This window comes from Ursus arctos, unplaced genomic scaffold, assembly GCF_023065955.2.
Source record: "Ursus arctos isolate Adak ecotype North America unplaced genomic scaffold, UrsArc2.0 scaffold_21, whole genome shotgun sequence".
Taxonomy (NCBI): domain Eukaryota; kingdom Metazoa; phylum Chordata; class Mammalia; order Carnivora; family Ursidae; genus Ursus; species Ursus arctos.
This window is the reverse complement of record NW_026622886.1, coordinates 15,148,514-15,164,645: the sequence shown is the minus strand read 5'-3', so window position 1 is coordinate 15,164,645 and position 16,132 is coordinate 15,148,514. Positions and strand designations below refer to the sequence as shown.

Below are 16,132 nucleotides of genomic sequence, written 5' to 3'. Positions count from 1 at the left end.
CAGGCTAGTGACCACCATGTGCCTTGTTTTCCCCTGTGTTTAGATGAGCGTGTCAGTTTTGGTTCTTCTATGCCTGATTCACTATTATGTGTTGGGTGTGTAGGAGAGGAGACTGATAACTTGTCTAGTTCACAGGTCATCACTGCCAAGAGCAAAAGCAGTCAAGAACCTGCACCATCAGAACTACACCAGGGAGATTCATGCACACCTGAACCTAGACTTGGAGCTCATGCTGTTATAGGCTGATGACCGGAAGTCCTGAAGGTATAAACAAGTATAATTTGCATAGGAAAAGAATATAAATTATTGTGCCCAAAGAACAGATGGTAGAAAAATGTATTTTCTAAAACTGACAGCAAAGGTACCTCCCATGATACATTTTCTTATTACAAAGTAACTTTGACACTCCTTCCATTAAGAAATGTGGTTCACGTTCTCTCCCCTTGAATCTGAGTAGACATGGAACTATAATAGAAGTGATGGTCTGTGACTTCTAAGGCTAGATAATAAAAATGATACAGCTTCCACCTGGTTCTTTTCAGATGCTTGCTCTCAGAATCTAGCCAGAATGTCATGAGGAAACCCAAGCAGTCCATGGAGAGGAAAAATGGTCCCCAGCCTGTAAACCCAGCCAATCTCTAAGCTGTCACCAACTTGCCAGCCACATAGTGGGCCATCTTGAAAATGGGTCCTTTCTCCCCCAGTTGAGCATCCCCAGCTCATACCAAGTGGCACAGACAGGCTGTCCCTGTCAAATGAACTCTGCCAAACTTGCAGATTTGTAAACTAAATGACTGGTGTTCCTCTAAGACAGTAAGTTTTGGGGTGGCTTGTTAAATAGCGATAATGGACACATGAAGGAGACTTCATGAAGTCTTTCCCACTCTCCCAGGTGAAAGTAAATGTTCCTTTTGTCTATTCCCAAAGCACTTTGTATAACTTTGCCTTCACACTTATTATACTCTTGAAATTAACTATTCACTTGTCCCCCTCCATGTGAGTGCAAGAACAAGGCTGTGCCTTTTGGAAAATTGGCTCTTCGAATATATTACTTTTGTCTCATTCTCTCTTTCCTCTCCTTCTGAAGCTTTAAATAGACAAGTTAGGATTTCTCAGTGTACCCTCCAAGTCTCTTAGTTTCACTTTCATATTTTTCACCTCTGTCTCTCTGTGTCATATTCTGTAAAACTTCTTCTGCCCTAATTTCCAGCTCACTAAAACTCTCTTCAGCTGAATCTAATCTGCTGTTCTACTTAACCACTGAGTTTTAAATTTGAGGTAGTTTTTCTCCATGTGTAAGTGTGTGTTTATAATAGCATGGTCATTTTTTAGCCTGCATCTGATAATTCCAATATTTGAAGTCTTTTCATGTGTGAATCTGTTCTTTCTTGTTTCTGTGATTCTGGTTTCAGGGTTTCTTTCCTTATAGACTTAATTATTGTACACTGCTGATTTTAATCAGAAAAGCATTTATAGAAATTATTTGAGACCTGGAAAAAGAGTATATTCCTCTCTAGAGGGCTTACATTTGTTTCTGCTTGAAGTCTAAGGGTATTACTTTAAACTAAATGCATGGGTTGACATTTTTTGTAACATTTAGGCGATAGAAATTTTGGGTACAAATCTGTGTGAGGACCGGTTTGTGGTACTAACACCTCAAGAATTTCCTTCCTTGTTTTTCTCATGACAAATTACCTTTCCTTGGGGTGAAGGTTATGGGACAGAATTATTTCCTTTTTTTTTTTTTAAGATTATTTATTTATTTGATGGAGAGAGAAACAGCCAGCGAGAGAGGGAACACAAGCAGGGGGAGTAGAAGAGGAAGAAGCAGGCTCCCAGCAGAGCAGGGAGCCTGGTGTGGGGCTTGATCCCAGGACCCTGGGATCACGCCCCGAGCCGAAGGCAGACACTAAACAACTGAGCCACCTAGGTGCCACAAAATCATTTCTGATTACTGTGAGGTGTAGCCCCTGAAATTCCAACTCTATGGAGGAAGAATTTCCTATTAAAGTCTCTATGCTGTACAGGCACAGAGATTTTTTTTTTTTCTGTACATAAACCTTGAGGTTTATGAGGCCTTAAGCACCAGAGTTCAACAGCAGGTTCAGAAAATTCCCTCAGGACAAAAGTAGCTTTAGTAATACACTAGGTTTCCACCTTCATCAATGTTTTGCCCTGATTATATCTTACTAACCTATTGACCCCCAAAAGGTTCCTAATTTAAATGTTATTCAATTTATATAATTTTCCTGTCACATTTTTAATGCTTTTTTAGAAGTTTTTCTTTTCTGTATTTTTAGCCAGAATATTTATTTGTTTTCAGGAGGAGAAGCCTAGTCAGCCTTGTTACCTGGGTGCATGTCTGTATCATCCCTCTATCCTCAGAACACTGTTTGGCACACGAAGGAACTCAATTAGTTTTTGATTGTTTAATGAATAAATCCCTGTCTTCTTTGACTCTTTCATTCCTGCCTCTACCATCCCCAATACACCCCTATTCCCTATGCCCTAATTAAAGTCCTTTTACATTTTCATTCATGTGTGCCTTCCATCTTCCTATATTAACTGAGCTTTCCCCCTAACTTCCACAGTATTTCCTGGTTTCTTCTCCTATGGAAGAGTTTTCATTCTTATCAACTACCATACTTTGGGATCGGCACTGTCTTCACTCTCCGTGACTGCTTCTGATCACCCACTATTCTGCCTTTATCCAAAATCTGCTGTTCTTCCGAAGATTATGCTATCCTATTGTAACATTCTTTTTCTGGTTTTATTGCTACCATATGTGGACTTCCGGTCATACCTCCACATTTCTGGAGAATTTCAGTATGTGGTTCATGATTTCAACTATACTTCATCTCCCAATATAATTCAGTATAACAGAGTATTTAAGAGTACTGATCAGACAACCCAAGTGCAAGTCTACCCCTTATTAACATAGAACTGTGGGAAGTTACCTAATATTTCAATGTCACAGTTTCTTCATCTGTAAAATGGTAATAATGATATTATTACCTTATATCATGGAAAGAATTGTATGAAATAAGGTATATAAAGCACTTAGAACAGCATCTGGCTTGGTAAATGCTCAATAAATTTTAACTATATTCTTTATTATTTATTATTTTCTTACCACATCCTAAAAAATTTCCTTCTGCATGCTTATGATTCATACAACACCCTAGCCTCAATGCTGCTCAAAAACCTATTTGTCCACTTCTATAAAATTTCTCAGCTTATTATCTAAAATGGCATTTCTGAATTTTACTTAAACCCTTCTCAAGATCTGCCCCTTCATTTCAACCATTGACTTTTTATCTTAACCCAGGAATTTAATCTATTTGGAAATACATATTTCAGAATTTCTCTATATTCAGAACCATGCTTTATCTTCTCCTCTTTCTGGGGGAAGCAATGTCTGTGTTTTCTTAGACTATCTCAGTCTTCTCTACTCATTTTATTCTTTCTTCTTATATTTTATCTTTAATCTCTTGGTCTCCACCAGTGAATTCCTCTAACTGCTAAATTTGGCCAAGGCTTACTTATCCTAAAATAAACTAGCTATTTCTCCCTTGAACCTCTTTCTTCTCATGTTACTATCATAACTCTTCTAATCTTCTTGAAAGGGTAATCTGTACTCTCCACTTCCATTTTCTAGTGTCTCACTGTTAACTTCCAGAAATCTGGTTTTATTTCATCGCTACTAAAACTTACTTTTCAAAATTAAGCAGCAATTAGATTGTCAAACCTAAAATGCCTCTCTTTAGAGTTTCTCTTACAGCTCCTTTGCAGCATTGAATATGTTGACCACCCACTTGAAACGTTCCTCCATCATTAGATTTCATGTTACTATCCTGCATTCTTTCTTAGAGGCAATGCTGATGAACAGAAAGCAGATATGATTGATGATAGTCAAACACCATGTTCAAGAAAGGCCCCCTCATGAATTGATCTTAAATAAGACACTTAGCTCCAATTTCCTTATTAGTAAAATGGGCATAATATTTACTTGCCTTGTGCACTAATTTATAATACAAATAAAATAATGTATCTGAAAATACCATAAAATATTTAGGTACCTGAGTACATTTCAATAATGTGAAAACAGTATGCAGACAAGTATATTGAAAGAGCCTTGCTACTAAATCTGCTATGAAGTTCTAAAGAACACCAAGCTTTGTGTCTGACCTACAGGTCTTTCACTATTGCAAGGTTTCAAAGTACCTTCACCAATATAGTACCACTCCTTGAGAGCTCTTGTCAGGAAGTTAAGAGGCGTTATATCAAAAACTCTGACCTACCTGGACACACTTCAAAATGCAAAAAAAAAAAAAAAAAAAGATTAGTTTGACTATATTGGGGCATTTTCATGTTTAATATGTTGTAGAAAATCAAAATATTAATGATACATCTTCACATATACAAGCATGCAAATTGAATAGGTCCAAATGTAAGTAAGAAATATTACCAGTTCTAAAAAATTTTTTTTTAATTTTAAAAAAGAAATATTACCAGTTCTTGGAGAAGGGGCCCTTGCAATTTCTAAGGAGCAAGGTTTTTTTGTAACGGCTATGTCCGTGAGATCACATAGAAAGTTCTCATTTTCCGAAGGAAATGTATCCAGAGAAGCAGATGGTACAATTTCCATAGTGTAATTCCTCTTCTTTGGATAGGACTCCTGAAAGGAAGGAGAAAAAATAAAAATAGCTTTGTGATAAAGACACAGCTTGTTTGATTTATAAAAACTAGAAAAGATAATCAGATTCATCAGTTCTTCCAAAAGTGATTAAGAGGTGCTGATTCATCTGTTTGAATAAGTTATGCCATCATGTAACCCCGATATAATCAGTGATCTTTTTAGAAGGGTCCTGACAGTTTGATTCCCCTGAATTTATCACTGACATAGTGAAGTTCATGATCTCTTGTCATGATTCTTTTTGTAGTATGTGGCGATTTTCTAGTTGTGGCATAAACTGTTGCTTAACTAATCATTAGTTATTCCCAAGACTCTACTCCCTTGCCTGCTTCCTAGAGATAGCGAGACATATGACTTGATTTTGGCCAGTTGGATGCAAGGGAGGCTTCTGGGAAAATATTTTTCCCCAGAGAAAAGACATGCAATGAGGTCCTTGTAGAGCTTGGCCATCCTCAATTTCCTCTCTCTGGATGTGGTTTTGATGTCAGGAGGTAGGACAGGCATGTTGTGACCATAGGCAATAAACTTAAGATAAAAAAGGTAACAGACTAAGAATGGCAACAGAAGGATAAAAAGAGCCTGGGACCTGATGATATCACTGAGCTACTGAAAGGGCCCAAGGACTAGTTAGTTACTCCAGCCTTCTTAAGTATAAACGTTCTTATATTGTTTGAGCCATTGATAGTAGGGTTTTTTGTCATTTAGAAGTAAAAGTATTCCCACCTAACACACTAGTATTTTTTCCTTGTGAATACTGCTAACTAATATACTAAAGTTTCTCTTTTCGGGTTAGGATAAAATTAAGGTCCAATTCTATACTACTGATTCTTTGATGTATTCTAAAAGTGGGAATTCATTTCATTTCACAAGATCTTAAATTCTTATACAAGGCATTAATTGGGCAACAAATATTTATTAGGCATCTATCATATATACTTAGGACTATGCTAAGTGACAGAGATTTTTAAAAACTAATAAGATATAAACCTTGCCCTCAGAAAGCCCACAGTTTACTAGAGAAGAAAACAGATATCTACATAATGAATTTAACAATTAATCATGCTTTTTGATGTTTTTTACCTTTATAAAGCATAATTCACTATCAAAAGAAAAAGATAAATAAAAAAATAAATTCATTTTCAAAAAATCTTCCAAGATATATCCAAGGGTCAATAAAGATTTAGTATAAGCTCCTATTTTTTTCTATAGTGATATTTACAGTACTGTAGAGTAAGTATTCAAGGTCAGTGTAATTGCTTTCAGACCATACCAGACCCTCACATATCAGAGAGTCAATTATGTTCACTCTACCCTATTGAAAGCAGGAAATTGGGAGTAATTTATTTTTAACAACAAAGGGTGACAAAGTAGAAAGCATCCAGAGGAAAGCAATCAAGATGGTGTATGATTTAAAAACCATGTCACAGATGAAATGATGAAAGGACCTGCAGTGTTCTATCCTGGAGAAGCCTCACAGCAGCATAATAGCTCTCTCAATATGTTTGAACGGCTATCCCTGAAGAGCTATCCCACAAAGCAGGGAAAGGGGAAAAGCTGCTGTGGTAGATTTATTCCAAAGCTCTTAAAGGCAAAACAAAGACTAGTGTTTATAAGTCAAAAAGGGCAAATTTGAATCAATACAAAAAAAAGTTCTATGAATTAATATTATTGGTTATCTTTTAAATAAAAATGCTAATGTAACAATGACTGAAAAATATACTCTAAAGCAACAGAAGAAACTTCTCATTACAGGAAATCTTTCAGTAGAACTATCTATTGATAAGATTATCTATAAAGCACATTGTAGGGGCGCCTGGGTGGGTCAGTCGGTTAAGCATCTGCCTTCAGCTCAGGTCATGATCCCAGGGTCCTGGGATCAAGTCCTGCATGGGGCTCCCTGATCAGCAGGGAGTCTGCTTCTCCCTCTATGCCCCCACCCCTCACTTATGATCTCTCTCTCTCTTTCTCTCTCAAATAAGTAAATAAATAAATCTTTAAAAACCACCACACATTGTAAAGTGAATATATCAGATGATTGTAAACTCCATGAAAGGTGGAATTTGTCTTGTTCACCACTCTATCACCAGAATCTAATACAAGTCCTACCACATAGTAGGTGCTCAATAAATACTTATTGATCAACTGAACATTCTCTAATATCCTTTTTAACAAATTCTAACTACCAGTTAGGGAAGTGATTATGCCTTATTCAGATATAAATTACTTTGCTTTTTAGTTTGGTTATCATTATTGTTTACTGGTGTTGCTTACTGTTTTGCATATCAAAAGTGAAAAAAAACTAGGATTACCACAATAAGATTATAAAGAGTCATGAAAAAAGTCTCTAGTTTAAACCCTAGAGACATCCTAAAATCAGAACAACCTGTTAATCAGAACAACCCATTCTTCATGGATTTGGTTAGATTGGAATTGTACTCTGTTTGTAAAGAAATATGAAGACTTAATGGCCTTGAAAAATACTCTGATTTAACCACACAGGATGAGTTAGTTGGCTGTCCCCTTAAAAATGAAGTATATTGCTTATTACAGAAGTATTAGAAAATATAAAGAAAAAGAAAAAAATTATATGAAAATACTCAGATAACTAATAGTAATATTTTGGTATATATCCTCCCAGGCTGCTTCCCTCCATAAATGTATGTGTATGTACATGTTGGTGTGTGCAAAGGAAGGAAAAAAAATATTTTAAAGAACAGTGAAGTGCACCCTCATCTGCTTCTGAAGAAAGTGCCATTACTTCTAATTGGAGAAGTCTACAGTACACAGTTTCCTTATGGAGAGTGAGAGCCCCAAGGGAAGAAGATGGTGAAACAAAGATAGCAAAACTGTGCTTTTTTATTCAAATATTTCATATTGTCAAAAAAAAGGTACACTTCACAAAATATCTGACTAGTATCCCTCAAAAGAGGATGGATATGTGATAGAATAAAATAAAAAAACGAATCTGTGCATGTGCACTACTCAGTTTAGAACATTACCATTGAAACCTAACCCTTCCCACCTGTGTTCCCCTTTCCAGTCACTCCTTCTCCCTCCCTGACCAGGGCTAATTCCTGTTCTGAACTTCGGGTTTATAATTCCTTGGATTGTTGTTGAACTGGAACTATATTTGTTAAGTATCAATAAAGAATAAATTGTTTCATACTATATGCTTTTGAATTTCATAAGAATAGTATAAAATATTCTTGCTCTTCTATGACTTTTTCAATCAACATTATGTTTCTCAGTTTCATTTATTTTAAATGTGGTATTAGAGTTCACTGTATATGCATACAATAATTCACTTACAGATTCTCCTGACAGTGGACTTTTACACATTTCCTAGGTTTTTTGTTATTAAGAACAATTTGCTAGTAACATTTCTGAACATGTCTTTTGGTACAAGTAACCAGGGTATGTAACTTATCCTAGTAGACAAGGGGTAGAGAGTCAGGAATAGACACAAAGTGAGAAAAATGAATGAAATCAAAAGTTGTACAGATGCAGGAGTTTGCAGCAAGAGGTGATCATGAGAACCAAGACTGGGTATTCTGTAGATTCTATAGAAATCTTGAGGAGGACATTGCATCTTCCCACCCAAAGTGGGATGAAGGGGTTTTTTTAATAAATCTTATATGAAGATGTTATATAAAAATATGTATGTGTATTGTATGTAATGCTTTATAATGTGATATAGGTTTACTTCTAATAATGCATTGTGAACAAGTTTCAATGACAAAAATGTGTCTACATGATAAATTTAAGGTTAAGTCTCAATATACACATGGTCATGATTTATTTAGTTAATCCTATTATGTTGAAATTTCAATGTTTTGCTTTTAAGGGAGCATTCTTGCGCATATATCTTTGTGTACATGTTCAGCTATTTCTACTGAAATAGAATTCCTGGTATTTTGATAGGAATTGCATTGAACATGTATATTGCTTTGAGTAGCATAGACATTTTAACAATATTTTTCTTCCAACCCATGAGCATAGAACATTTTTACATTTCTTTGTGTCTTCCTCAATTTCTTTCATAAGTGTTCTATAGTTTACAGAGTACAGATCCTTTACCTCTTTGGTTAGGTTTATTCCTAGGTATCATGATTTTTGGTGCAATTGTAAACGGGATTGATTCCTTAATTTCTCTTTTTTCTGTCTCATTGTTAGTGTACAGATTCTGTGCATTAATTTTATATCCTGCCATGTTGCTGAATTCCTGTATGAGTTCTAGCAATTTTTGGGTGGAGTCCATCTGTGAAGAGTGAAAATCTGACTTCTTCTTTGCTGATTTGAATGCCTTTTATCTCTTTTTTTGTCTGATGGCTGAGGTTAGGACTTCTAGTACTATGTTGAACAACAGTGGCAAGAGTAGACATCCCTGTTGTGTTCCTGACCTTAGGGGAAAGCTCTCAGTTTTTCCCCATTGAGAATGATATTCACTGTGGGCTTTTCATATATGATTTTTATGATATTGAGGCATATTCCCTCTATCCCTACACTGCAGAGAGTTTTAATCAAGAAAGGATGCTGTATTTCGTCAAATGCTTTTTCTGCATCACTCTGGAAAACAGCATGAAGGCTCCTCAAAAGTTAAAAATAGAGCTACCCTACAACGCAGCAATTGCACTAGTACATATTTACCCAAAGGACACAAACATAGTGATCCGAAGGGGCACCTGCACCCCAAGGTTTATAGGAGCAATGTCTATAATAGCCAAAATATGGAAAGAGCCCAGATGTCCACCGACAGACGAATAGATAAAGAAAATGTGGTATATATGCAATGGAATATTACTCAGTCATCAAAAAGATGAAATCTTACTATTTGCAACACTGTGGATGGAACTAGAAGGTATTGTGCTAAGCAAAATAGGTCAATCAGAGAAAGACAATTAAATGATCTCACTGATATTTGGAATTTATAAACAAGACAAAGGATCATAGGTGAAGGGAGGGAAAACTAAAATAAGACAAAATCAGAAAGGGAGACAAACCAAGAGATTCTTAACTATAGGAAGCAAACTGAGGGTTGCTGGAGGGGAGGTGGGTGGGGGGTTGGGGTAGCTGGGTGATGGACATTAAGGAGGGCACTTGATGTATTGAGCACTGGGTATTCTATGCAACTGAGAAATATCTAAATCTACCTCTGAAACTAATAATACACTATATGTTAATTAATTGAATTTAAATTTAAAAAGAAAAAACAGAATTCCTGTGACAACAGGTATATACCATACACTTACATTTAATTGAATCTGTTTCTGGACATTCTAATTGGTTCCATATGTCAATCTATTCTAGTACCAGAATCACACTGTTTTGCTTACTAAAACCTTAAAATTAATTTTACTATCTGGTAGGAAAAGTCTCTCCTCATGTTCATCCCTGTCAAAGCATTCATGATTAACGTCATGTTTATTTTTAAGAAGATTCTATTCTTCCTCAATGCCATATCCAGTCAGTCTCCAAGTCCCTTACTTCATCATTGAATTATACCTCAAACACATTCATTTCTCTCCACTCCTGCTACCACCCTAGTCCAGGTCACTACCGTATCTCACTTGAACTGCTGGAACAACTTCGTAACTAGTCTCTTTCCCTCCACTCCTGTTCTTCTCCCAATTAATTCACTTTCAAACACTAGCATGAGGTTACTAAGAGTAAGCCATGTAAAAATCAACTCATTTATTTTCATCATAACTTTGAGAGAGAATCATAAAAGGCTGTAGTCATAGTACATCATGATTCTTTTTAAACACTTAACACGGTCTTTCATGATATCTCAGAATTTCTATATTGAGTGATTTCATTAGATGCATTAATGATCCAGAAAGTAAACTGATTAAAATAACAAGATCTGGAAGCATAAACCAGAGGTTAAACATAATCCCATTAATCTATAAGATAAATCAGGTTAATTTCTAAAGACATGCTTGTCTAGCACCTAGCAAAGTGCCATGTTCATCGTAAAACTCTATCGATACATGCTAAAAATAAGTACATAAAATAATTAATATTTCAGTTAGTATTTTAAGGCCTGTATCCTCCACTAGAATTCAAGAACCATAGAGGCAAGGACCATGACCATCTTTTTCATATAGTATGCGCTCAATATTTGTCAAATGAATGAAGTCCAAAAAAAATGTTATTCAAAAACTATCACAGATTCAAATCGCTGTAAGAAGAGCAACTTATGCTTGTGAGGTGTTTTATAGTCTGCAAAATTAATAGTATTTCATTTGCCCAGATGATTCTTTTTTAGCCCTCACAAACAGCCTATCAATGTTATTACTATTTCCATCCAGAAACTAAGGCTTGGAATTCTTCAGTGACTTGTCCAATATTAAGCATCTGGTTAATGGAAGTTTCAGGGCTCCCACTGAGGTCTTGTGACAGCTAACCTTGTTCCTACTATTGTATCACAGATATAAAAAGACTATGATAAGATCTTTATTGTCAGAACTAAGGGAAATAAAAATCTCCATACATTATTAGGTATAACCCTGTCAACGTCCTAACCTTTGCAAGCCCTCTTACTTATAGTGGGAAACCTGGATTTTGATACACAGGTTAATTGCCAACATACTTTTGATGATAAATCCTGGTAATGGACCAGAGGGATTAAAAGAACGGGCCCAACAATTTGTGACTCACCTTCAAGGCTTCATTGTAGCTGGTTTAGCAAAACTGGGCTCCAATTTGGTTAGCAGTTTTTGCTTTTTTCTTAATATTTAGCCTCTACCTTTATTCAAATGCCTGGTTAATGGAGCCTAGACTTGTTTCTGTTCTTCATATTTTAATAGTAGTACCATATTGGGCGCCTGGGTGGCTCAGTCCATTAAGCTACTGCCTTCAGCTCAGGTCATGATGCTAGGGTCCTGGAATCGAGCCCCACATCGGGCTCCCTGCTCAGCGGGGAGATGCTTCTCTTTCTCCCTCTGTCACTCCCCCTGCTTGTGCTCTCTGGTTCTATCTCTCTGTCAAATAAATAAATAAAATCTTTAAAAATAAAAATAATAATAATAATAATAGTAACATACCTAAGACTGCTTCTCTGCCTTAGTCTTTGCCAGCTCTCTGCTGAGGAGCGATAATGTCCTAATAATGTCCTGTCCCTGAATCCTGAACAGGCCCCTAAGGTCCTAAATGCCCAAGTTCACAGCTCCTGAGGGGATGTCTGGCTTTGATGCTTAGTCTTACTTAGTCAGCTTCATCCTACCTGCTATAGTTGATTGTGCAATGTGTGGACAAAACAATACTTCTTCAAAAAGATGCATACTAAGAGCGTTGTATAAATTAATAGAACATATGCCCCCCCCCAAAGAAAAACAAATAGGAGTAATAAAATATCTACATAATATGCTTTCATATGTTGTTTAAACTGTGCTCCTACAATAGTTTAAAATCACCAGTGGTAGGCTAAATCTAACAAGTCAAAGTTTATTAGTGATTAAATGTGAGGCCCTATAATTCAGCACAGAAATTAGTTATAAAAATTCAGCATGCGAGTATATAGATTAGCAATATCATGAAAAAAGAATTAGGAGTTACAGCTGACAGCATGAGTGACAGTGTAATGTACTAAAAACATTATGTGACATTGGCTGATTCAATACAAGTATGATATTTAGACTACCAAATGTGACAACTCTCCCTTCTTCTGTGCTAATTAGAATTGGGAATTATCCAGTTTAGCAATTACATAAAAGATAGGCTAACCGTATCATTTTTGACCATCCTTGTAAGGTGGTACGAGATTTTATTCATCAAAAGGGCCAAAGGATACTTGGCCTTCTGACTTACGAAGAACCTTGGCAACAACCAGGGGCCCAGAGTATGGACACAATTGTTTCTCAAATGTAGCAATGATGTGACTTTTTATCAGAAATAAGGCTACGTTAGAGGCTTTTCTAGATTACTAGAGCATCTCTGTGAACATGCCTCTTAACATAGCTCTATTCTTAACCACATGGGGGAAACAGAAGCAGCTTAACCAACAATGCAGCGAGACCATACCTAGTCCCCTCAACCTGGTACTGAGGCTTACATTAGAAAAGGTGCAAAGACCAAATGGATTGGTTCCTCTGGACATGGTATGAAAAGTTTGAGTATCAAACCTATGTCATGTGAGAAAAGATTAAAGAGGAAAAGGTACAGGGAAACATTTATCACAAGTATTTGAGAAGTAGAAGAGTGATTAGAATTGTTCTCTACAGCTAAGAGGGTAGAAAGAGTGTAAATGGAAAGATGGTAACAAGGAGACAGATTTCAACTCAGAATAAGCTTTCTAACAATTAGAGCTTCACAGTATGAAACTGGCTGCCTAGAAGGTAGCACGTTCTCTGCCGCTGGAAGTCTTCAAGCCTAGCCTGATCAACACAAGGCATCTCTTGGGAATAGAAGGTGGTAATTTGACTTAGATGAGTTTTGAGATGTTAGATAAATAAGACAAGGAGAAGTGTTGGCTTACTACTATGATAAGCTAACTGCTTCCTGAATCCTTTTTCTAATAACAGGAGCAGTAATACTAACACAGGTGAGTGTGGGTTTATAGCTCTTTCAAAGGTAGAGATGATTCACCATTCCAAATGACTCACAGGAGGTAAAAGCTTTTGGAAGTGGTCTTATTGCTCTGATGTGTCTCACAATATCAAGAACATTATCCCCTAAAGATTTACAATGACATTCAAATATGGAAGACTACTCCATAAATATAGAATTATAAGAAAATAATAATGAGAGACTTTGGGTGGGAGGAAAGAAAGAGTGACAGCCAGACAGCCCTAGGGAAAGGAACATTGATGATGGTGGTAGGCACTACAATGGCCTTTCAAAGATGTCCACAATCTAATCCCCAGAACTTGTGAATATATGTTACATGGCAAAAGGGACTTTACAGATACGATTAAGTTAAGAATCTTGAGATGGGGAGATCATCCTGGATTATCATGGTCATTGTAAGTGAAAGAGAGAAGTGTCAGTGTCAGAGTGATGCAATGTGAGAGATTTGACTAGCCGTTGCTGGCTTTGAAGGTGAAAGGTAGCCATGAGCCAAGGAATGGGCACAGCTCATAGAAACTAGGAACGGCAAAAAAATAGATTCTCCCCTAGAGTTTCTAAAAAGAAATGCAGCCTTACCAACACATTGAATTTAGCCCAGTGGGACCCATTTTGGACTATCAGAACTGTAAAATAATGTATTTGTGGTTTTTTTAGCCACTAAGTTTGTGGTAATTGGTTCCTGCAGTAATGGAAAACTGATACAATAATCCAGCAGAAGGCATCACAAAGGGAGGCAACAGAAACTATTCAGGACTGAGAGACAGACACTAAAATTAAACTCCAATGGAAAAATATACCTTGTTATATTATGATATGATTCGATATTTTAAAGATAGTGATTCTTTCACTTTCACTTAGTCTTAAATTTAGTGCAGTAATATTGCAATAGAGTTTCCGTCCTACTGCATCTTGGATCTTGACAAGTAATCCTAAAGTACATCTGGAAAAATAAATGTATGACAATAGCCAGGTACCAATTTGAAAAGAGAAAAGTAGTGGAGGGGGTGGAGATCAGCCTTTAGCAGATATTTAAATAAATTATAAATGGTTCTGGTGCAATAATTGAAAGGCAAAAGAAGAGAGAATTTTAAAAAACAAAGCTCCAATACTTGTGGAAAATTATATTATGAAGGTGGTATTTCAAATCAGTAAGAAAACAATGGGTTATATAATAATTGCCAGTGAGATACTGATTACTCACTTGGAAAGAAATAATAAAGCTGGGTGAATATTTCATTCCTTATACCAAAATAAATTCCAGATAAACATTTAAATAATAAGTAAATAACCCTGTAATAATAATCTTAAAATAGGAATGAATTTTGACCAGGAGCTATAACCAGACATATAACCAGAGCCATAGAGAACAAGATTGATGAATTTGAGTACATACAGATATTAACTTTCTATGAAGCCACTGAAATATATAAAAAAAAAGGGGACAAATGACAGATTCTTTGACACATATGACAAAAAACTAATACCTTTATTATTTAAAGAGAATTACAAATTGAGATGAAAGAGATCATCAACCCAAGGGAAAAAGTGGACAAAGGATAGGAGTAGTTGATAAGAAACAACTAGAAATTTCTTATATGAAAAGATGCTTGATCTCATTTATTTAAATATACATATAAACTAAAGTAATACATGATATACCATTTTTGATCAAATTGTTGTAGATAATACACAGTGTTGATGAGGGTTTGGAAAAATGGGTTCCATTTTTGAAGTATGTATTGGTATCAAACCTCTCTTTACAGCCTATTGTCAACTGTTACAAGAGATCTTTAGAAAGCAGATCTTTAGATAGCATCAGTTTTTGGACTTTTGCCATATTAAAATTTTTCTTCCTTTGCCTGGGAACAGAAGGGATTGATCAACCACCATTATTATTCCTAAAGCATCATGGTACTGTAAGGCAGTATTTATATGAATTACATAATCATCACTCATACTTTCTAAAAAATTATGTGCATTGCTATTTTTAATCCTTGTATCAAATAATGAAATGTGTGTGCGGAAGGGTGATGTAGAGGGAAGCTTGCCTCTTCTGAAGCCTCTCTCATGAATGAAAAAAGTTGTAATGAGTAGTGATCATTTAAGTTGTAAATGGTTGTCAGGATATTGTTTCCCTTTAGAAAGTGTTACAAATTAATGTCCATGGATCTTGATTCCTAGTTGAGCTTCTCTTATCAGTCACTTCAAAGTTGGAGGTGCCAGTTAAGATTTGAAACTACAGCAGAAATGTCAATAGGAAAGTCTTGAGAAACCAGTGTGGGCACTATCAGCAATCACTTTGGGTCTACTATTGGTTGAGTTATAGCTCCCCAAAATTCATGGGTCAAAGTCCTAACCGCCACTACCTCAGAATGTGATCATACCTAGAAATAAGGTGGTACAGATGTAATCAGATAAATTAAGATGAAGTCACTAGGGTGAGCCCCTAATTCAGTAACTGGTGGCCCTATCAAGAAGGGAAATTTAGAGACAGGCACATGCACAGGGAGGACACCATGTGAAGAATGGAGCTATGCTGCCATAAGCCAAGGAGTGCTGAAGACTGCCATTGAACTACTAGGAAGAAGTGGAATGGCATGGAACAGATTATCTCTCACAGCACTAAGAAGGAACCAACCCTCCTGATAATCTTGATTTTGGACTTCTAGCCTCTAGAACTGCAAGAAAATGGATTTCTGTTATTTAAGCCATTCAATTTGTGGTACTTTGTTATGGCAGCCCTAACAAAATAATACAAGGGTTAAAAAGAATAAATAAAAGGAACTGCTTGAAAAAAAAAATAACCTTCTAATTAATCTTTTTTAGTGTTCTTAAATTTGTACTCCTTGGAAAATAACCACTGCTTAA

At 36.0% G+C, this 16,132-nt stretch overlaps 1 protein-coding gene across 5 annotated transcripts in view; it reads right to left on the bottom strand.

The window, feature by feature from the left end:
- Positions 1-16,132, bottom strand: part of ANKS1B (ankyrin repeat and sterile alpha motif domain containing 1B) — a 1,053,061-nt gene that overhangs the window by 635,321 nt on the left and 401,608 nt on the right. For all 5 annotated transcript variants that reach the window (XM_044384492.2, XM_044384493.2, XM_044384494.2 and 2 more), the window contains exon 10: positions 4,513-4,678. In XM_044384492.2, the coding sequence (XP_044240427.1) occupies positions 4,513-4,678 (166 nt within the window). The remainder of the gene's footprint in view (positions 1-4,512; positions 4,679-16,132) is intronic.